This window comes from Antennarius striatus, chromosome 17, assembly GCF_040054535.1.
Source record: "Antennarius striatus isolate MH-2024 chromosome 17, ASM4005453v1, whole genome shotgun sequence".
In the NCBI taxonomy this organism is placed as follows: Eukaryota; Metazoa; Chordata; class Actinopteri; order Lophiiformes; family Antennariidae; genus Antennarius; species Antennarius striatus.
The window spans coordinates 7710715-7734715 of NC_090792.1; the positions used below are offsets into that span (position 1 = coordinate 7710715).

The following is a 24001-nucleotide window of genomic DNA, read 5'->3' on the forward strand; positions in this document are numbered from 1 at the left end:
GCATTTACTAACAGTTCAGTGTTGTAGTCTTGGAGCTCTGACTCACTTCACCAAGAAAATTTAAGAAAGGTTTGGAATCACAAATATTTATTAAGATATTTGGTTAAGATTTGTTGGTCACTTTGTCAGGGGGAATGTGAATTAAACATGGATGCTAGCAGCTGTCACTTAACTGATAATTTTCTAATGACATGTTGGTGGAAAATATTCTATTGAGATTATTTTAAATAAAGGCTTTGCTTTCTGCTCATTTTCACAGACTTGTATCTGATCTGGACACTCAACTGTTTGCTCTCTGCAGCAGGGAATAGTGTCTCTGTTTGTTTGAAATTCTGAACTCTAATATAGTGCAAAACCTACTGCAGTTATGAAATACATTAGAAACATAAAAATAGATGTGATAGTTCCAGTTTCATGCCAAAGGACAATGTCACAAACAGTTCGGAAATGAGAACAAAACTCATGTGCTTTAAATTCTCTGTAAATCCCTTGTGAAAAGTGCCCTTTACTCCTGCAGTACGCTCCTTCTCAGATGTCTCTAAAGATCAGAGTAAAGTTTCTCAATTTCCAAAGATTTCCAACACCATGTAGAATATCTAAATAATAAAGTTCACTTTGTATTTTAAAAATGACTCAAGCAAATCCAACGGAATGTTTTGACGATGTGCAAAAACAAGATGAGCACTCTTCTGATAGATTTCTTATTGCGTTTCTGCTTTATGCATCTCCACCTGTATGCTGCTTGTAACACGGAGCTACTTTTGCGTGGTTTTCTCCACGTCTGAATCCTCAGAAGACTAATGCTCCATCTGATTGGCTTCTCTCTGTTTCCATAACAAACAGTTCTGGTGGGATTTCTGCCATTCCCAAAGCTTCGTGAAAGAAGTCCTTATGACCATCCCTATCCTGAATACGTGAGGTGTACTAAGTGCTTTCTGACACTAGGGGTCCTCCTCCATGTCATCCAGATTAGGAGCCATGATGAAATGTTTGGGATAAACCAGGCTTTGCTCATCTGCGTACTCCTCCCACCGTGCATCGTCACTTTCATGGGTGATATACCGCTCACCACGTCGCGTCTCAAAGTCCCTGAGGTCCAACCATGTCTGATAGTCCTAAAGTTAAAAAAAAAAAAACAAGTCCTGCTTCACTAATTAAGCAAGTGAGTGAAGAGACATGTTCCAGGAAAGACACGATGAAAAATAGTTTCATGCAATTTAGTTTGAGTCAGAACAGTTGACATGATCTAACAATATATGCTTGTAGATTTACAGCATGATCTGAGCCTTGGTCAAAGCAAAATGGTAGAAATCACAAAAAGCTGCTATTCAAGTAATTCCTTTAATCTGATTTTTATAACTACTGTTTAGTTACTCAGTTTTTGAACTGTGGAAGATGGAAGTCAGGATGCATAATGTTACCATGGAATGAGTGGGCACACCTGAAGCTTTCTTTTTCTTCCTTGTTTGCTTTGTCGTAGCTGAATTTGATTTTATTACGCTTATACACATAAATCCTGAATGAACTGTTTGACATTCCACTTATGACCTTAACTGGTCATGTAGACAGCAATTAGTAGATTACTGATGATTCTGTCCAAACATGATGATTATGAGGTAATATCCGCTGAAAGAGACATGCTCAGTCACACAGTCTACAAATCACGCCTGTGTTCAAATTGGAGATATGACTCAGAGAAGGAGTGTGGTCTTGAATGCAAATTGCCAATTGGGTTATAGGTAAAAAAAAAACAAGCATGTCACCTGTAACCAGGGATGGCTGAGACACTTGTCCACGCTGTATCTCTTCCTCATCTTGACTTGGAGAAGATTGTTGATCAGATCTGTAGCTATCAAAGTAAACAAATAAAATAATTGCAAATAATTTATTGGTTTAAGATATGTGTTCTAATAGCAACAGAAGACTTCAGGGTATCACAATATATGTAGGAGGAGTTGCAAGTTTGAACAGCTCAAGAAATTTGAAGGTGATTCATTTCAACCTCAGACAAAGAGCAGTCAAAACAACATTCAGATGACGCAGACGTGTAGGCGTAAAGGGCGGATAAATGTCTCAGCTGCAGGTGCAACCAGCGCATAAAGGAGTGATGAACACAATAGGTGTTGTTCTTCTTACCTTCTTCAGAGATGTCCTTCCAGGGCATAGGGGGGTACATGAAGGCAGCATTCTGGATCTGGTCATTGATGTCCTCGTCCTCATTAAAAGGGAATGTCCCACTCAGGCTGACATACACAATGACTCCCACTGACCACATGTCTAAGGAGCGGTTGTAGCCTTTACTGCGCAGCACCTCTGGAGCAAGGTACGCCGGGGTGCCCACGACAGACCGCCGGAAAGACTTCTCGCCAATGATTCGGGCAAAACCAAAGTCACACAGCTTCACCTGTAAAAATAGGGGAAGAAATGGTGAATGCATTCACACACACATAAGTGTGTGCATTAAAACATGCACCTTCTCTATTACCCTCTTACCTGAGGAAAGGGCTCTGCAGAGGCCAATAGTACATTCTCAGGCTTCAAGTCACAGTGAACAATGTTTTTGAAGTGCAGATGTCTTAAGGCCACGAGGATCTACGGTCAAAAAGCACACAATTATCTCCAGAAATCCAGATGATATCACAAACCCCTGCATCTAAATATTTAAAAGTACATAATCTCTTACATAAGCAGGATGTTTGCATAATATACACGGTAGAAACTATGGTGCTTCCATATGCAAAACAACAGGAGTATAAGCATACAAAATTCTTTAACCTCTTCCATCCTGTCCATTGTTTTCACATAAAAACATTTGATCTCATTTCATCATCTCATCTGAGTTCGCAAAGGCCTGGCATAAGCTAGCTCTGCATGCATGTCTGCCCTGGCCCGATACCAAAACCACAGTGCGCCTGGCTCCCCCATCCTGACCCTGATTTCGACAGAAGTCCTCCCAACCATATTAGCTCGAAGCCCACCACAACTAATGGCCCCGCTTCTGTTTGGGGCCCAGAGATCCGTATTGGCCCAGGGGCCTGATGTTCTTCTAATCAAGCCACGAAGCCACCAACACACTGTATGCTGTAATCCACAGCCAGGGAGGAGGCCGTGGTGCCACGCAGAGCAATCCCATAAACAGTTCCCCAAAACCATCTCACCACAAGAATAAACAGGCCTCGGAGATGAAGCTCAGTGGGCTTACACCCCAAATACAGCAGAGAGGATTCTTTAAAACTATGAAATATCAACAAATGAAAGAAGATAAAGTGTGCAAAGATGACACACGGTGTGGATCTTCATTTAACCTTCTTTATCCACTTCCAATTAAGAATACAGCTAACATAAGGATACACAAAATCAGCATACAAGTATTTTTATCTTTATCGAGAAAATGGAGATGGAGCAAAGGAGGTGAAAGTTGTATTTCTGCAAAACAGACCTGTGTAACAAGGAACTTGGTGATTCTTTCAGGCAGTTTACTCTTCTCGCTGGATAGAATCATCTCCAACATATCACCATGCAGCTTCTCCATGACAACAAACACCCGCTCAGGTGTCTCAAACATACACTCCAAGTTGACAATGCCTGGATGATGAAGATTCTGCAGGAAGAAGTCAATGAATCTACACTGAATCAATAACGGTGAGGGACGAACAGACAAAGAAGCTGTCTATCTATCATGATGTCTGATCTGTACCTGTAAAATAGCCACTTCATTCCTCAGCTGGCTCTCCTGCTTGGTAGGAAATCTCATCTTGTCAATAACCTTGATGGCTACATCTCTGCCACTCTTTCTATGTTTGCCTAAAATGTTATGGAATAAACAGATAAAATAAATGAGTCCAAATAGCCTGCAAATATGATACAATATAATCTTTAAAATGAAGTGAAATATACCTCCATACACGATGCCAAACTGCCCTGATCCCAGCACCTCATCCGAGAATATTTGGTACACTGAGGAAATGTCCTACATAGAAAGAATTTGCATCAATATTGTTGCCTTTTAATGTTACTGCTGTAACATTCGGTTAATTTCCCATGCTGTCATTGGCTATGAGTTGAAGTTATATCATCATCAGAACCCAGGAAGATGTTTTCTAATTTGTTTTCTCATATTGCCTCATATTTTCATATTTATTACTTTCTCCTGATAGAGAAACAGAACTGAGACAAGAGTCATGTGCAGCTTCCTTATTTGTGCAACATGAGGGCTTCCATATGAGATTTTTGAAAACACAAAACAACGAGAACAGCTGCATCAATCATACATGAATGCATGCATGGAAATGGCAAGCAGAGGAATGGTACAACAAAATCCCAAAGAAAGAAAAGGTCCCACTAACCACGTTCTCCTGGATCTGGCAGTTGGAGACAGATATACTAATGGACAGCTCTTCTGGGAAGGAAAACACATTTTTCCACATTTATCACAGAACAAATGCATACTTGACCACTACACAAGACGGCCAAAGAACCTTTAAGGAACTGTAGTCAAAGGCACATTACACAAATACTCTTTTTTGTTTCCTTCGAGCCTGTTGCAGCTGCCTACAATAAGCAACAGTCCCACATAATGAAGCATTTTATTACATGAAATATTGGTTAGAAAATTGATCCAGGAAACTATGTGTGACTGAATGGTGCAAGTATGCGTTGCAATTCATGAAAATTAGCACCCAAATGTGTATACTAGCACATGAATATGAGATCCAGATATAATGCCACACACAAAAGTTTCATTTTGATCTTATTAACTAAACTCTTGTTGTGAAATAAGAGGCAATTAACTGCCTTGAAAGTAAAAGAAGACAAAGAGTTAGTTTTAGTTTTGCTGCCTTTGGTAACTGCCTCATTTTCTGATGTCACGCCCACACAGAACCCTTAACAGATGAGAAGCATGACTCTCATGTGAATCTCTGATCTACAAAATTACTTTTTATCCACACAAGAGCCAATGTTAGCCCACTGACTGAATACATTCCAATCATTGTTGTTAAGAACTGAGCTTCTCCGATTTATAAGAATGAGACCTCTGAGATGACTACTGGAAGTCAGGTTTAGTTTTTTGTCGTAAGTTACTTTTCATACTGTCCTTATTTACTTTTCTTACTGTTTAGCCTATAGATTCTCAGAGGGTTTTCTCACTCATTCCAAAAGGCAAGGCTAATTATCAAAGTGATATTTTGACCTGACGCAAATCATCTCTTTTTATTTAGGCAAATTTTGTACCACAAAATCAACCTGTAATGAAGGTTAATTATAGGTGAAATTGTAATATTAAAAGCCATTGCTAACATGCAGAATCTAAACTCCATACAAAACACAATGAACGATAACTTTCTTCACTGATGTATACTACCAACTTTATATTTAGAAATCCTTTTTTCTTAAGCTTGACTGAAAATGCTGAATGAAATAAAGAATCTTTCAAAGATATTTTAAATTGACACGATTCCAAAAGTAGCCTTTATCATAAACCAGTACTTCTCAAATAGTGGGGCGCGCCCCCTAGCGATGAAAATTATTCTTTGTTATAAATTGAACTATATTTCTTTTTTGTTTTCTTTAATGTTCAGGTGGATACAATGTTATGCAGAAGTGTACTTTTAACAATTTTATAGACAATTAATTTTAGTTGCGCTGGAGAGTGGGGGTGGGGCGAATTGTTTTCTTCTTGCTGGGGGGGGCATAACAGAAAATAATTGAGAAGCACTGCCATAAACAAAGTCACTGTATGTGCCAGTTGCATTTGAAGTTGTTTTTACATTTCATCCACAAAACCAATGTTACCAGCACAAGAGAGCTGAGACTGCCTACTTACTATGATCTTTGCCCTGGCCAGCAGCACTGGCCACACTGGGCTGAGGGGTGACAGGCATCAGGGCCTGTCTGACGGCCTTCTCCCAGCCCTGAGCCACCTCCATACCAACGCCTGAAGCTGCCAGAGCAGGACTGTGGTAGGGACTGCAGTTGTTCTCTCCTACATAGTAGACCATGGTGGCGGTAATGATCTCAAAGCAGTGTGGGTTGCTGCCCTGGGCCAGATTACTGAAGTCTCTGGACTTTTCCACCTGGAGGATCTCAGACAGAGGGATTTCCTGTGGGAGGAGTGGAGATTACAACTACGGGCAAAAACAAACAAAATGCCAAATATTCTTTATTATTATTATATATTTTGAGTTTCTTAAATAAATAAGCGGGCGGCACGGTGGCGCAGTGGGTATCGCTGTCGCCTCACAACACGGCGGGTCCGGGTTGTGCAGAGTTTGCATGTTACCCCCCGTGTCTGCGTGGGTTCCCTCCGGGTTCTCCGGATTCCTCCCACCTCCAAAAGCATGCGCTTCAGGTTGATTGGCCGGTCCCAAATTGCCCGTAGGAGTGAGTGTGTGAGTGAATGATTGTCTGTCTTTGTTTGTGGCTCCACGGTGCACTGGTGTCGTGCCCGGAGTGTCCCCCGCCTCACGCCCTATGCCAGCTGAGATAGTCTCCAGCTCCCCGCGACCCGCTACAGCGTATAAAGCGGCAGAAGATGAATGAATGAAATAAATAAGCTCCTAAGATTTGCTTTCTTAATCTATCTTTATTCCATTGTTGTTTGCAAAGTCAGTCATTTCACCTGATGCATCACTGCTCCTTTGTATTATATAAATGAATGAATAAAACTTGCTCAGTATAACAAAACAATGTAAATTAGTCCAACAGCAGATGGAACCAAAATGAAACCATGCCCATGCTCAGTTCAAGATAAATAGAACATGTACTATAACACATGTATGTCTTGGAAAGCAAGGTAAGACACAGGAGGAAATTAAAAAGGCCCTCTGTAAAGCGAATACCTCCACAAAAGCCCTACAGTCCCCTTTAATTCAGTCAAGCATGATCAAAATCAAACTCAGCGGCCTGTGACCATAATTTAATGGGCAGACCATCCCAAAAGAAAACACATTTCAGTGTTGTGGTATCTGTCTGTACTTTTATTGAGAGATGCAGAAAACCGCAACCAATTATAGACCCGCTATATTAGCCTAATTTTTCCATCAGGTCCCATGCAATATCCCCCCCCCCAAAATAATATCACAAAACTCTGAATCGTGTTATGTTTAAGAAAGTCAAAAATATCCACAATGACATTAATGGGATATGTTCATAAACAAGACCCATTCTAACAAAAAGTTTAATGAAAAACCAGTCAGCAGTTTTTGACTAAAATTGTTGAGGCAACAACCAGTAGAGGGACACAGGCAGAAACATGACCTCCCTAGCAGAAGAAGATACAAAGACACAGGAATACAGAACTGAATAATCGAACACATAGGTTTGTGTGGATAGTGACATTTTGGCCAAAAAAAGGCAGATTAAGAATGTAATAAACAAAATCTTATTTACAACCAATTTGGTCTCTATCAAGTGAAAACATTTCTTTTTTATCTTTTTTAAAAATAGCAAGTTGCTAATTACATGATGGCAATTTTTAAGATATTGACAAACCTCTTTAAAGAAACTGCAAAACGGTCTTGCTAACAAAATTAATGTTTAATGAACTGTGATAATGTAATAACAGACAAAAATACTAAGATAGGTTGTAACACTCACACTGCTGGAGGCTCCGCACTCGCTGGGTCTAATCACAGCACCGGTTACAGTACAGCTCCAGCTCTAACTTCCTCTTTCATTCTTGTCTCTCTCATGAACACGTACAGAAAGAACGCTTAGAGCACACTTTAAAACCCCTTCCCCTTCAAACTCTGACAAATCAAAAAAGGGAGTGGGGAGGGGGGTCATAAATTAGAAAACACTGAGCAGTGCCAGCCAATGGGGGCGCGCAGAGGCACACGCTGTCCCCTCAGCGCGGCTCACCGCAGAGTATCAGATGAAGTGCTTGCGGTGAGCGGCGGCAGGTCACGTGATCTGGGCCCTGCAGCGGCTGAAGCGCTTTGGGTCCCTGATTACAAGGCAGGGCCAGCCAGAGGCTTCATCTGAGCGCAAGCCGCTGGCGCTACCGCCAGCCACGGAGACGAAAAGACATGGTAACTACCGATCCTCCGCAGTGTGGTGGCGTGAGAGTGGGAGTGTGTGACAGGACTCAATCTGGTAGAAACAGAGAGAAGCCCCCTCGCCCCATAAAAGCCTCCTCAGAAGAAAGCCACAAGTACAGGGGTCTCATCTTCAAACAAGGAGCCGTTATGACTTCCAAATGGAGAAAATGGCTACCATGCCTGGCAAACAAGCCACCAAGCGATCACCACAAATCAGATTGGGGTACAAAGAAAAGAAAAGAGGGGAGAACAGTTGCCACACACTGATGAGCGGCAGGCTAGAAACTTCTGGCAAATGAAAGGAAAATGCACAAGACAGATGCCTTCTCAGATAAAGACCATGCATAGATGAAGAATCTGTGGTTTTGGAAAAGAAATGTTTCCTACTGTATGCACAGAGAAATCATCTCATGTTATCTACCATGGATAAAAATCTGAAGCAAAGAGAATGGGACAAAGACCAAACTATGAAGAATGAAAAGAAGGCATTTACAGCAAGCCTTCAATTAGCCTCTTGAGGGTCTTAAATGTAGCTTGGAGTGCCAAGTTGATAATAAAGAACCACATAAAGCTGCCAGTAAACACACCCTGAGGAATCGGTCCCTGCTGAGGTTTCCTCTCAGGGGCTTTAGCGGTAGAAGACACAGGGTGTGACAGAACCAGAGGGAGAGATGAGGGAATGAATTAAGCCTTTTTCAGGCCTGTTTCACAACCAGCATGAGAGAAAGACAGTGATGAAGAAAAGTATCCAGACTAGAGATGCAGCTGTGAAAAACCACCTGTTTGAATAACAAACACTCAATTTAAAGTGAATGTGCTGGCTCCAACATTGGAAACTCAGCTGCATCCTACAAACCATCCCTTTGCAACACAACTCTGAACACAGCTGATAGAGTAAAGTCTTAGATCACACAAAAGAACAATAAAATGACTATATCTCCACCCTACACAAACACACACACACACAAACACACTCACACACGTGCATAACATGTGGAAATCTTTATCTTGCAGGCCATACTTCCCTCCCTCAGACCTCACTGTGTAATTAGTGTGCTATTAAGCCCCTGCGGCAATGTAATGACTGACTATGGTCTTGGCATTGAGCGAGAAGTGTCACACACTCAACAACAGATTCTATATCTTGAAATAGGACGGTTCCCCTCACAATCTCCTCTTCCACTGAAACTAACTTCGAATTAAAAAAGGTTATAAAAAATTCACCTTAAAACTTTGTACATTCCAATGTTTTCTTTTTTATTTCCCAAAATTTGGATTCCTCTCACCTAAATTTTGACTCTCTCTTAAAAAACCCTCCAACTGTCCTACCTGATCTAATACACAAACGCTAAAGACAGTGGCTGATAGTGACATAATCCTTTCACTTCATGCAGAGAAAAGACCAGGCTGCAGGGTGAAAAACCACAGGGGAAATTTCAAGGGACTGAACTGACCTCAGAGTAGTTTACAGTTGCAACATGACAGTTCTGAAGCTGAGTCACACAGCTACCATTGGTTAGATTTTTGTTGCATTCCTCTCTTAAGTGAGACAGACAACAATGAAATTAAAGTGATCTCAACTTCCGCACTTTTGAATCACAAGAATGGTAAATGCTGAACAGTATAAACTAAAGATATTATGGATAAAGGGGCCTTCAGAAAAATTATTTACCCAAGATTCAACACAGACTCAACATGCCTTATTTTGCTTAATTTTTTTAAACAGACAAATAAGTAATGCTGTGTGTGTGACGTGAAGGGAAAGACATTTTAAATGAGATTTAGGCCTACTTTGTAGAACTTTGCACCAGTGTCGTTCTGGAAGAGACTCAGGCTTTTGCTGTCCAACCTCCAGTAATGTCTTTTCCGCTGTTTAAAGGTGAAAACAAACAGCAAGTTAGTCCAGTGTCCAAACATTCATGATCGATATCAGTGTACTTGTTTCTTTTATTTGTTATTTGTTTTATGAGGAATATACCTCTCAGCTGACACATAAATAGCTTTGGAGAAGGAGGTTATGGTTAGGCACAGTACATTTCGATCAAGTCTCCCTTGTTGGTCTTTTTGTGTTTTCAGTCTTACCAGGTTGTCCCGGCTTGTATAATGAACCATCCAGCCCTCCTTCACCACAGTAGAACTCCGCCTCTTGGTGTGTTTAATGGACTGGACCACCCGCATCAGAGGGATGTTACTGCTAGTGGAGGGGCTGGACACATACACAAACGCACACGTATTCATGCACACAAATAACATGTGACTGATCGTCTTTTTAGGTTTAAACACAAAGGAAAATTAGAAGGTTACATTTAAAGGGGCAGTAAACATCAGGCAGGAGGATTTCACGTTTGATTTCATAACCATCACCACCACCACCAGTATTTGTTGGGTCTTTACCAAAAGAAACATGTATAGGAGCCATACATTTTATGTTTGTTTGGCACATACATATGAATTGGATAGTTAGACCTGCTGATCCAAAACCACACAATCCTGAAACTCCCATTTTGAGCCAGGCTTCTTCATCTGTATTCTCTTCTACCCATCACCATTGACCAATTCATTGAAGACATCAGGGTAATATACACTGAATATATTAAAATGATTGCATAGATGGCATGAGCAGTGATCATTGCTGAGATGACAAAGTAAAGTGTCACTGTTCCTTCATCACCAGAAAGCATACAAAACCTCATCATCAGCCATCATATATCAGCGTTATACCTAATAGTTTTGATGGGTTCTTCATCCTTCTCCCTGTCCAGGAGGGGAGAATACATATCAAACATCCTCTCCTCTGGAGTCGAGGGATCCTCGGGGTCATCAAGTCCTCTGCCACAATCCATGTCACTGCTGTCGACCTCCATTGTATCAATGGTGGTGTCAGAGTCTGGGCCAGGGCTGGCTGGCTCTGCATATATACAACAAACATGGAAACACTTCAAAAAATTCGGAGATATAACACTGTTACTGTGAAACTGGATGTAAAACGTACCTCCATTGAAATCCACTTCTCCCAAACAGTCTCTTGGTACCTTTGAAGCACATCGCTTATGACAGTTGAACCTACAATCTGAAATATTTTTGTGTAAAAAATTCAGCAAAATGCTTTTCAATGAAACATTTTTGAAACCGATGTGTTCTACCTTTGCACTGCATGCCCTGGCGAAAGAGGCCCTTTAGCAGACGCTTGCAGTATTGGCAGATAGTTGGCCGAGTGTAAGTGTGTATGGCAAAGGTATGTGGTACTTTAACACGTCCCAGCACCATCTTTTCCATCCAGATAGGCCGACCACTCCAGGACAGGATCCGCTTCCCTGCCTCCTGATGGGATCTTTGCTGCAAATATTGGACGGATGGGAGAAAAAAACGGACGGGAAGAATTAAAAACCATATGCAGGAAGGAAGTGAAAGGAATAATAGAGGGAGAACCACTTCAAAGGGAATAGTGAGTGATAGGGAAGGACAACGTTCATAATAAAATGGCAGCAGGAGAAGTTAAAAAAATCCGTGGAAAGGGCAAAAAGAAAACTGTCAAAATAAGTTTGCATGATTTTGCAAAGTTATGATTTAAAAAATGACAAAGAAGTTTTCTTTTCTGGCAACGAGTAAACGGATAAGTCAGACTTCAATTAACTTTTAACGTCATTAGCATAATTTCATTTCCCGATGACCTTTGCAGGGAACAGACAAGGGAGAAATATTCCAGTGAAGACATATGCATAAACTGTTTCATAAGACCTCACTGAGGATTGTTCTGTCCAGCTCAAATCAATTGTCTCTATTAGTGGTATTCTAGAAAAGGGTCCAGGAGATTTGCCCACATAAAAAAGCAATGACTTTAGACACATTAAATAGTTCAGACAAAGCTTTCCGCCAGCATGCAAGAGCGATTGCCTCCCATTCTTGGCTGGTATATCTGCCTTTCAGTCTGATGAGGTGTAAACTGTAGCCAGTTCATGTTATGCATGATGATTCAACAATCATTTCAGCAGATCCTGATGTTTAATCAACTTTCCATATGGATCTTTGAATAGTTTTAGTTTGGGGCTGAACAGTATTAAAAAAAACTGTCATATCTTTTCTGTGAGATAAAAAATGGACGAGCTAATTGCAGGGAAATTATAAAGCTCAAAACTACTTTTTCTTGAAGATATCTGATGGGAAATCATACCAATGCAAGTCTTCCATTTGTATCATGCCCTTTTGACGTTGTAACATGACATTTGTCTTAATTTGCCGTGTTCATTGCATGTCCTGCTTTCTGACTGTTCCACATGAGCACATTGCAGTACCAAAGCTTAAATGATAAATAGTCATCCCTATTTTGGCTTCTTCACTTCTACCCAAAACACACCCACCAAATAGAACATACCTCATCCAGAACAACCACAGCATTTTCAGCAGGTGCTGGACGGGGGACAGAGAGAGAAGGTCCAGGTAGGGAGACATTGGACAATCGCCTCTTCCTGACGCCAGTACAGTTATTTGGGATCTTAAAGGCGCAGCGCTTGTGGTAGTTTAGCCCACATCCTTAAAACAAATGAACAAAATTAGGATTTATAACAAATAAAGTGAAGTAAATACCATAGACTACAGTACAAATGGTGAGAAACATATTTAACATTTTACATTTATTCCGCATCTCCTTCACACCACTTGAAGGTCAACGCTTTGTGTTTTTTCAGTATATACAGTAGAACATACGAGAGGGGCTAAATATTTCATTTGAGAAAAAATGCATTTACCCCTTTGAGTAGGTTGAAAGGCTTGGCAATGACGCAGCAGGGTTTTATAGTATTCAACATGATGTTGTGTTTCTCACCTTCACACTTCAGCCCCTGTCGGACAAGACCCCATAGCATCTCTCCACAGTAGTCACAAAAGGTCGGGGCCTTGTAGGAGTGGACATACAGGGCATGGGGCCGGATCTGGAAGTCTTCAACTGTGGCTTGAGCTACAAACAGCACAGAAACAGTATAAACAATACTTGTTGACAGCAAAACAAGTATGGAGAGCAGCAAACAAAGTAAGGAAATTTACAAAACTTATGAGACAAGCAGAACAAGAAATCAAAAACACAAAATGATAACAGCCATTTATTACTCATATTTTGCAACTGTTTGACACAAGACTGAGAACCACTGTCTCATGACCTGTGCAGTAGTACCTAAAAGCACTGACATTGTCTCTGCAGGGCTTCAGGAACAAAGAAACAAATGTTTAACTTCATGCCATGGCTACACTGCTGCAGTAGAGGGTGCCACATCTGCAAAGATGCAATTTCATCATTTAATGTATCAAAATGATACGGCACACCCCAAAGATACCACAAAAATACAAAATGATCCTGTTCTGTCTATGTTGCTCAATCTATCTTTATGCCAATGTGAACATAATATTGATACCAACAAAGTTGAAGAAACTCTCTTCCAGCTTCTCACTGATTTCTTCTTCATCTGTCATCTGTTGTTTTGAGCCAAACAGACACATTGAGCTCATTGTTGGAATCAAGAGATGGTTAATCATGTCAAGAGACAAAGATGAGTAAGACACTGAAGCTTCTCTCCTGTGTTGGTTGTTCCTGTGCAATCCTTCATGTTTGAGATTCTGGTGACCAACAAGGGAATGGTTACTCTTTCTGCTTGGGTTAAGCAAGAAAACCTGTGTAATGGTGAAGAGGCTGTAAAATCGCAAATTGATCTTCAAGCAAAAACCTGTGACTGATTTTTAAAAGTAGGAGTTATCTGAAGATGACAGATCCCACACACATCTACCAGAAGACTTTACATCAAATCCCTCAGTATACGATATTGTTTTGGTTAGCCTAAAGTGCTGTATATTATTTTAGATATTCAGTGTGTTATTGAGAAGATGACCCACCTTCATTCATTCATTTTCCGTACTGCTTCCTCCACTTTCGTGGGTCATGGAGCTTGCCGAAGCCTATCCCAGCGGACTTAGGGGTATAAGGCAGGAAACACTCCGGACACGTTGCCAGCGCAATTCGGAACCACACGAAAGACAAACAACCAATCACGTACACACTCACATCTATGGACAATTTGGAACGGACCAGTCCATGTTACGTGTGTTTTTGAATTTGTCTTGTCTGTTAATTTAACTGAAGAACACAAACATTTCCACAGATACAAGGGTGAACTTTGGGATCAATCAAAATAAAAAACACGTGTTTTCTTCTTCAATATTTAGTCATTTTCCCTGCTAGATATTCATATTTGAAACAAAAAAAAGATGTCCATTTGCTCATTGTTTTTAATGTTCATCCAGAAGAAAACAGTAAAAAACCATCAATTCAAAGTTTTCAGTCACTATGATTGTTGGAACTTTGTCTCATGTTTGGAACATTCCACATCCAACCAGATTGGAAGGAGGTCAATTGGTATCCTTGAAATGTGCATTCTCTTTCACAAACAATGATGAATTGTGGTTTAGGACTACACTAAATGCATAAAGGAGTTTACAATATGGGCTCACTTCATTTACAGAATGGATTCTGTTTTATGTTTTCACAGAAACCACTTTTGTAGAATCACATCTATGTACTCAGGGCACATTTTTCTCCTTTTTAAAAGAATATGATGGTTGGTTGGAGGCTTTTCACGGTTTGCGTTTGACCTGAAAAAGAAGCCTTTCTTCCAGGCAGGTCACATGCCATGGTCGAACACAGACACATGAAAAGCTGCATTCATGAGATTTTTCACACAAGTTTGCAAAACAACTGGCCACTTTTTTACAGTTGCGCTGTTATATAATGCTTGTCACACTAATTAGGATCAAACAACAGCAAATACAAGTTTGCATTGGTTTTCACAGCACTCAGTGAACAGAGTTGAATTTTCAAGCCACAAGTTTCCGAAACAATCAAAACATTCATATTTATTGCAAACAGAAGAAACTGTAAGGTAGCTATTTCACACTGGCAGAAGTGGTGAAAAAAGGCTTATGAAAATCTGTAGAAATTTGAGGACTGAAAAACAGAACAAAGGGACAATTGGTCAGGCCAAACCTCAAACCTCATGGGTCGAGATAGCCTGTGCAGTATCTGCTATGTCCAGGGCCGCCCTGCACGTCAGAGTATGTTTACACTCTGTGGGTCTACTACAATCACTTACTGAAAGAAAAACAAGCCAATTCTTTGAGTCCAAAGCCAAGAAAAAGCCACTTCAGCTTGCCTCTCGCAGCAAGAGACATATTCAGAATATCTCTCTCCCACAGCCACAGAATCCAACAACAGGTTGGTTGAGGAAAACTAAATGGAAGATGACAGGACACAAATTGTGGGGTGGAAAACGGTTCATATTTTCTCCAAACCAAAGTCATGAGAACATATATGTCTAGCTGGCATTTCACAAAGAAAGACAGAGTTTCTGACAAGCACAACCCCTCTCATGAAGAAAGAATTTCAAATGTGCCATTAGGTGTGTTACAATTACATAAGACATTACTGTACATGTTTGCATTTGTAGCCAAACTGAAATGTGACTCTCATACAACGGATCTGATCAGGTATATCTTAAAGTATAAGGCTCTTTTGGTGTGACTTACACCTGCAGATGGATTTGTTCAGGTAGAAGGGATTAGAAAGACAGAAAACAAGAATGGAAGGATATCAACAGAGACTCGAAGGAAAGCACAACACAAACACAATCAACAACAAAAAGAGGGAAGTTCCAGTATTTAGTCTACATTCCTCAGCTGATGCCTCAAGTATCCTCAGATGCAACCTATGCAATCCTTCCCTGTCTAAATCCCACAAACAATACTCTGGCCACCAGAGACAGAGGGAGATATTCAGCACAGGTGGTGTCAGGTGTTTCCCAGTGGAGACAGATGGAGCAGAGAAAAGATTACACAATGACAGATACTCCGAGTTATTTGTTGGTTTCAGTGCCACACGGGAAACTGATTCATTCATTGCAGGAAATGAAAATGAAAAAAACTTAACACCTGTGGTACTGCTTGAGAGGTGGACAATGAGTTAGAAACTTTAGTAAAGGAGAGGGGAAAATCCACCACGAAGCACATTGTCAAAATGACAACTGTTAACTGCATAAAATTAATATTTCATTGAGCTGGAAAGATTAAGTGCACTCATTGAGATCCAGTCTCTGACCGCTGGTGTGCCCTTTAACATGACACTGCAGACAGGATTTTAAAAGGGGAGTATACTACAAGTAGGGACAAACATTGGAACTCATGAAGCTACCTCTTGTTTGTTGGTTTTGGACCATTGTTTGCACTTTAAAACACTCGGTTTACACTGCTGAGTGGAATTCTCCTGCTTTGGAAGTTTAAAGAACCCAGGGATTAAGTCTCTTTCTCCGCACAGCGTGTAAACAAACTGTGTTGCTATTTCAAGTAAATGCACAGAAAACAAATTTATACATGTCTCTTTATGTACATAAACAATATAAATACAAATATATTCTTATTATTTTATATATATTTTATTTTCCTAATGCATTGGCCACACAGGTTAAAATTCTCCTGCTTGTCAAAGCCATCGTAATTAGTGTTTTTAAACCGCAGCTTCAAGCAAAGCAGCCACTCCTCAATCCATGTTGAGGGTATAAAAGTTATTTGCGTAAAATTTGCCTATAATTTGAATATAAATGTTCTATATACTTTATATGATATGTACATTATTAGGTATAAACTATCTTACTGGATGATTTACATCTTTCATTCTGCATCTGTGGATTTACCCAGAACAGTCTAGAAAAGTTTGCTAAATAAATGTTTTCTTTTCTTTTATAAAGATACACAGTAGCAATTTTTAGTAAGGCTAATGTAAAACTGTGTCCCAAAATCATTTCCCTTCCCCAAACACCTTTTAACAGTTAATGTGTAGCTTACATACCAGAGAGCACCACCTCAATGAGGTCTCCTTCATGGATGTCTTCCGCCGAGGTCAGCCTCTGCAGGATGTTCTCATCATTCAAGTCGTGGCGGAACAGCAGGATCTTGTCATACATGCCAAAGAAGCCGCACTCGGGAAACTGGAGAAAGACAGACATGATACAAATAGAGTAAAGCTATTAAAGAAGTTAATGAACCTGATAAATAATGACACAGGCGACATGTAAGAAGTACAGACTTGAATAGTAACTGCACTGTGGTGGGTCTCAAACCACAAGTAAGACACAAAGAATGAGATACAGGTGGACCCCATTACTCTGATTTGTATCACCACTTCACTATCGTTGACCAACTGAAAATACCACACACACACACACACACACACACACACACACACACACACACACACACACACACACACACACACACACACACACACACACACACACACACACGCACGTACAGTTACTTACTTCGCCATCATAATTTCAAATATGTGGCTCAAAAATAGAGCTCTTACTCAAACCATTCCTCTTTTATTGTGAAACAGAGACAAAAAATCACATTAAAAGCAATTTCTGTGAATACAGCATTATCTTGTTTGAAAATTTTATTAAGAATGACTAACTATTCATACACAACAACATATTGTGTCATAAATTGTGTCATAATATTGTGTCTACAATGATCAGGCTACTAAGATCTCAAACTCAGCAGTTCTAATCCCAACATTGATATAAACCAGGATTAAACTAGCCACGTCTGACCTGGAACACTGTACAAAGACGCAAAGTCACAGGATCGGGAAGGGGCGGAAAAGAGGGTGTGAGAGACAGACAGGGGAGGAGGAGGAGGAGAAGGAGGAGGTAAACATCCTGAGAGGAGTAGAAGAAAATCAGCTCACAGGAAGTGCATTGGCAGTCAATACTGAGTCACTTCCTGTTCTGAAGGCAGCACATCGCCTTTTTCAGTGGTTCTCGTGACATAAGGACTTCAGTTATACAGGATAAATGCACAAACAAAAAGTATAGATTACATGTGCAAACACCACACATATTACTTTTAGACCGACTGATTTTTTTAAATTTGTAAATTACGTCTTATACACCATCAAATTACTGTATGTCATAATGGAGAAGTGGATAATCTGGCCTAAAGATGATTATAAGGAAATGCCACATAATTTGTCTAATCAGTATAACCATCTAGTTGACTACATCACAGCTGGATTCAAGATCAATCCACCCACTTTGTGTCACATCCTATCCTGTCACCATGCACATCTATCCTGTGCATGGTCGTGGGGAGGGCTGAACTCTATCCCAAATGACATTTGGCGAGAGATGATGTGCATCCTGGTCAAGCAGTCACTTAATCACAGGACCACATAGAAAGACACACAGTACTAGTAGGAAACTAATGAAGACAAGGGGGGAACATGTAAATGCAATACAGAAAAGTTCAAGGTCTTCAGGTGGATTTGAACCCAGAAATTTCTTTCTGTGAGGCAACCAACCCACTACCAACCAAGCCACTGTGCCTTGTTTTAAGATCAATCAAAATGTAAAATCATCAATCAATCAATCAATCAATAAATCAATCAATCAATCAACCAATCAATCAATCAATCAATCAATCAATCAACTTGAATTTATAAAGCACTTAATCACATCAACAGACATTTCGAAGATCTCTTTAAGATGCCTACATTAATCAAGAAATTAGATATTCTGGACAGTCTGTTAGAAAAGTTCCAGAAAGATCAAATCCGTCAGAAGCCAGTGCTGATGCACGGGTTAAGTCTTTTGACTAATCAGAGATTATTTAAAATTTGACATGTGTGCAACTGGTCTCTCATGTTATGCAATGAAATAAAGTGTTTACAGAGGCCTATTTGGCTTACAGATTCAATTTAGATATTTTCACACGTAGCACTCACCAGAATGTAATTTTTTTATTTCATTTCTGGGGCAACACTTTCTTTCTCATTGTTCTCATTATGTTCCACTCAAGAACAGTGGAATTACGTGCAACATGTGTAGTGTAGTAACGTTCTGTATTACTGGTCCAATCTGGTATTTGGCTAAAAATTAAATCAGTTAGACAATGTTTACGACAACCCAACCTTACTTTCAGATGCCAAGAAACACGGACAGCAAGACAGACAGATGAGTTCAGGAAAGCATGGGTGTATCAGATGACTTAGGTCAACAGAGTCCGAAGAATAAACCCCCAGAAGCCAAAACATAGCCTAATTCAACACAGACATTAATGACTAGAGAGATCTGATCTGGTCTGGTACAGTAGACTCATGGTAAGATGGTGAGATAATTTAAAGACCTGGTGAGAAGCTATGTCCATTCAAAGATCAGGAAAATACAACATCATAACACAAAAATCACTGTGTACCGTAATGGATTGTTCTGGTAAAGGTCCAAGAAAACACGGCGTTTAGACCAGTGTTCATTAGCTGTGATAGCTTCTCTCTAGGAATAAACAACATTGAGTTGAGATACCAGTATTACTCAATGTCTGCATTATGCAATTGCATCCAATATAATGCAACATTGAATCCAATGGACCGAAAGATACACTGGTGTTAAGCACTCCAAATGCAAAATACATTTAATTCCCCACCAATCTGTTTGGTTGAAGGACATTCAGTAACTGTATTTAGGGATATACTGTATACATATTTAGACACTGTCAAAAGTTTTGTTTAATGAAACTTATTCCGATTATAATTAAATAACGAACATACACATAAAGTGCAGACTCCAAGCTTGAATTCTGACGAGATAACAGGACATTCATGGAAGACAACAGTGGTGGATGGTGAATAGAAACCCCTTCACTACAGCCAGCCAAATTAAAAACACTCTCCAGGAGGTGGTGTGTAATTGTCTAAGTCTACCGCAAAGAGAAGACTGAATGTGAATAAATCAGAGGGTTCATTGCACGGTGCAAGCTACACATAAGACTCAAGGATCGAAGGGCTAGATTGGACTTTGCTTAAAAACAAAAAAACAAACAAAAAAAGCCAGCACAGTTATGTAGAACATTCTTCAGACAAATGAAAACAAGATAAACATTTACCATAATGATTGTATGGTAAAGGTTGCATGCCATGCATACCAAGCCATCATGGCTTGGCATGCATGGCTACCGGTGGCACTGGTTCACTGGTGTTATTGATGATGTGACACAGGAAAGAAGCAGCCGGATGAATTCTGAGGTGTTCAGCGACATACTCTAACTGGGCCAAATGCAGTTAAATTGATTGGGCAGCGTTTCATAATGCAGATGGACAATGACCCAAAACATACAGCCAAAGCAACCCAAGCCTTTATTAAAGCAAAGAAGTGGGATATTCTTACATGGCCGAGTAGGTCAACTAATTTCAACCCAATTGAGCACTCACTTCACATGTTAAAGACTAAACTTCAGGTAGAAAGGCAGACAAAATTGCTCGAGTAACTATCTGGCAAAGCATTAAAAAGGAGGAAATCCACAGGCAGTCGTTAACAGCAAAGAGTTTTCAACCATTAGAAATTAACATTTTATTTTCAGTTATTTAATTTGTCCAATTACTTCTGACCCCCTGAAATGAATTGTATTTAAAAATACAGTTTCTCACATTTTTATGTAAATTTTGTTCAACCCACTAAATTAAAGATAAAAGTCAACAAATCAACCGCATCTGAATCGTTTCATTTAAAATCAATTGTAGTAATGTACAGAACCAAAATTAGAAAAACCTTTGGCTCTGTACAAATATTTATATAGTTCCTAGTACTGCGTAGTAATACACAACTCTAGGAACTAATGGAGTAATTTAGCAAAACAGCTAATTTGTGTTTTGAGTGAAGTGACCTTTTAAACAAATAAGGCGATTCAATTAATTCACAGTGACGGAGGGAGAATAATGACTAAACAGCTCCAATTCTCAAAATAATATCAATAATTTCTAGAGTGGATGACCCTTAAAAGAGGATCTGCGGCACTGTACAATTACGTCGCACAAGATTCCTGCTTTAATTACACCAGGATAAACACTTCACAGTGAAAAGGTTTTTGGTCCTGTTGGCATCTGGATTTTATCTCCAAGTGATTTACTTTTTCTTTCTTTTGTAGCTCACATCCTGCAGTTCATTCTGGGAAGAGCTCGACTCTCTCACAACTGTGTATGATAAGTTAAACAGTGGTTGGTTCTTTTTGTATCAAATTGCAATGCAAGTTTCCAGGAAGCATAATATTTCATGCAAAATGTGTTAAAATTGTACACAACACAGCAGCTTGACATAGAAAGGCACGCTAACACCTCATCAGCATGATACCCATTTCATCTGAGTTAACAGTACTGTGACATAAACTAGTGGGGTTCCTATAAAGACATTGTGGGCCTATTACAGTATGTATTTGACTGTTGGATCTTGCAATTTCTATGCATCATATAAAGACACTTGTATCCTTCTATATGTTACATAGTGCGCGCCCTTATCCTGGTATGAAGATGACTTCAACTGCATCAGAATTATTGCAAACACAATATAGGAACAATTAGTGCAACAAAAGGCACATACCTACATAATGGAACATTACAAGCTCCACTTCTCCTTTTGACATACCTATATCCTAAACGCTGCCACCCTCCAAGGTGATTAATGCTGTGTGACTACAACCAACACCACCACAGGCAGTGGGGGCATCCTTCCTGAGCCAGCTGCAATGTCACTGTGGGGTTTTCCTCCACTTGTCTGCTCTCCAGCCCACAAGCACACACACAAAAATATGTGGGCGATGCCCAAATCTAGCCAGCTGGAGTCACCCCCCTCTTGGCACCCTGTGTAACACTTTCCACTGTACAGAACAGATCCCATTCCAGAGCAGGAGCAGGAGTATGCAGGGCAGCACGCAACGGCTGCAAGGGCAGAGGACACTCACTTTTCCATGCCCCATTAAAGCAAGAGGAAGCCAGAGGTAGAAGAACAATAGAGTGGCAGGTTTAGGACACATTTTAACAGCATGTTGTCCAGATCAAACACATAACCTCACCCTCTAACCTGTAGGTGCACAGACACATTAAGCTGAAATCACTATCAACACACAGTTTTGGCTCTTAGTATATGTGCATGTGAAAATAAACCTCCTTTGCACTCCTGTACATGTATGGATTCTCACATGCTATTATCCACACATGCTACTGCACACATCCCTGACACCCATAGTGACTAAGCACGTCTTTTGTCATCTTGAAGCAAAAATCCATTCAGCCAAGCAACCCCGACCACACACGGACACCAAAGACCCTGATATGGAGGAGCTGTGTGTGAGGTCCACAAGTCAGGCTGGAAAGACGAGTGGAAAGGGGCTTTGCAGTAGTAAGCTTTTGTTAAACGAACTAATCCGCCATTGATATGCTAAATCCTGTTATAAGGAACAAGAGCTAGAGACAGGCGAGAAGAGTGAAGAGGGAGATGACGGTGGGAGAGGGTTAGGGAGTGGGAAAGACCTGAAATATGGTCCTATTTCATTGGCGGCCAATACCACTACATGAAAAATTTATCTGGTTTGAATGATAAAAGGTGCCATTTGACAGCAAGAAATATTGATGTCTTATCTTGCATCGTTATTGCTATCAGTTGTACTGTAAATTTAAAAATGATAAATGACAAAAAAGACTCATAGGTCTTAACTCACCCATACCTATCTGAAAATGTGTTAAAAAAAAAAAATGCTTGTGTTGAATGCTCTCCTAAATTTACTTGACATCACCATAAAATGTGTGAAACCAATGTGTGAGTGCACTCAATAACAGGACGAGCAAGAATTTTTTTGGTGTAACAGAACAGTGTCCACATGATTATAGTGTTTGTGTGTACATGCGACAAAGGTGGATGGCTAAAGGGAAGCAGCGTTGAGAGAGCTGCATGGATGTCCATGTGATTATATTACGGAAAAGAATGCTGCTTGACCTCAGGCTGCTTCACACCTTTACTAGCCTGGCTGCAGGCCAGACAGATGTGGAGGACAGCAACACACAATGTTCTGATCTGAGCTAATCTTTGTATATACAAGTCTCTAAGAAACAAATAATACTCACAGGGAGCTGTGGCTAAGCTCTATCAGTAAGTCTAAGCTACCTGGAGAGCCATGTCCTGCTGTATGGAACCCCTTTAGGAGAAGTAGGAATGACCTTCAAGGCAGTGTCTGTACTAACGTAGAACTGCAACAATATAGTGAAATACATTCCCAAGGTCTATATTTTAATCATTTGCTTTGTAATATATCAGAAAACTACTAAACAAAAATCAATCATGATTATTTTGGCCATCCAACAATGACAAATGTACAGAAATCACACACTAGCGCACTTACATATTCATAGTTTTTCATAGCCTTCGATGCACAACAGAAATCAGCAATTAAAAAACGGATGCAGTCATGTGATGTCTGGAATCAAAATGTCATGTGACTAGTTTTTGATCATTTCCACTTGCTGGCCTGTGTTGTTTTTCAGTTTTACTCCATAAACAACTCATCTGATAATGCCAGACCCTCACTGTGTAATTTTAATGTGTTTTGAAGAATATAAAATAAAGTCCAATGTCTAGGAAATTAGTTTTACTTTTGCTTAAAAATAAAAAATAATCTTGTAAGGCATGTGTTGAATTAGGAAAGTAATCAAATTTGAGAGAATATAGCTAATTCTGTCTTCGTCAGATTTCCACCTGTTATTATGCTAAATGTAACCAGTAACCAATATCCCACTTTTCAGTACTGTGATGGATTCAGTTTTGTCAAATACTTTTCAATGAATCAGGTATGTTTCTTTCGATAAAAGATATCAAAAATAAATCAAGTCAAGAGTCAAGTCAAGAGAGAGTAATGTGGTGGTGTAGTCAATAAGACTGAGAGCAAGAAGGTTCTGGGTTTAAACCCTACCTAGGACCTTGGGCTATTTTGTGTGGTCCTTAATAATGATTAATACTTCATGTTTATGTTTCATTGGAATAATGATCCAGTCAACAGGCGCTGCTGTGAGTTTTTTGTGCATGTTCAGTCAAAGAAAACAACCTCAT

General features: G+C 39.9%; 1 protein-coding gene across 2 annotated transcripts in view; it reads right to left on the bottom strand.

Moving 5' to 3' along the window:
* Nucleotides 1–201: 201 nt before the first annotated feature.
* prkd3 (protein kinase D3) overlaps nucleotides 202–24001 on the bottom strand; it is a 45532-nt gene continuing 21732 nt past the window's right edge. Inside the window, exons 3-19 of one of the 2 annotated variants that reach the window (XM_068338412.1) lie at nucleotides 16921–17059; nucleotides 12862–12993; nucleotides 12412–12569; nucleotides 11183–11375; nucleotides 11032–11109; nucleotides 10761–10947; nucleotides 10122–10245; nucleotides 9831–9908; nucleotides 5825–6101; nucleotides 4347–4396; nucleotides 3898–3970; nucleotides 3698–3804; nucleotides 3440–3601; nucleotides 2494–2592; nucleotides 2137–2404; nucleotides 1764–1849; nucleotides 202–1115 (exon numbers count right to left, since the gene is read on the bottom strand). In XM_068338412.1, coding sequence (XP_068194513.1) covers nucleotides 942–1115; nucleotides 1764–1849; nucleotides 2137–2404; nucleotides 2494–2592; nucleotides 3440–3601; nucleotides 3698–3804; nucleotides 3898–3970; nucleotides 4347–4396; nucleotides 5825–6101; nucleotides 9831–9908; nucleotides 10122–10245; nucleotides 10761–10947; nucleotides 11032–11109; nucleotides 11183–11375; nucleotides 12412–12569; nucleotides 12862–12993; nucleotides 16921–17059 — 2385 coding nt within the window. In that variant the 3' untranslated portion in view covers nucleotides 202–941. Of the gene's footprint in view, nucleotides 1116–1763; nucleotides 1850–2136; nucleotides 2405–2493; nucleotides 2593–3439; nucleotides 3602–3697; nucleotides 3805–3897; nucleotides 3971–4346; nucleotides 4400–5824; nucleotides 6102–9830; nucleotides 9909–10121; nucleotides 10246–10760; nucleotides 10948–11031; nucleotides 11110–11182; nucleotides 11376–12411; nucleotides 12570–12861; nucleotides 12994–16920; nucleotides 17060–24001 lie in introns of both variants that reach the window. The other variant, XM_068338411.1, reaches the window with a different exon arrangement.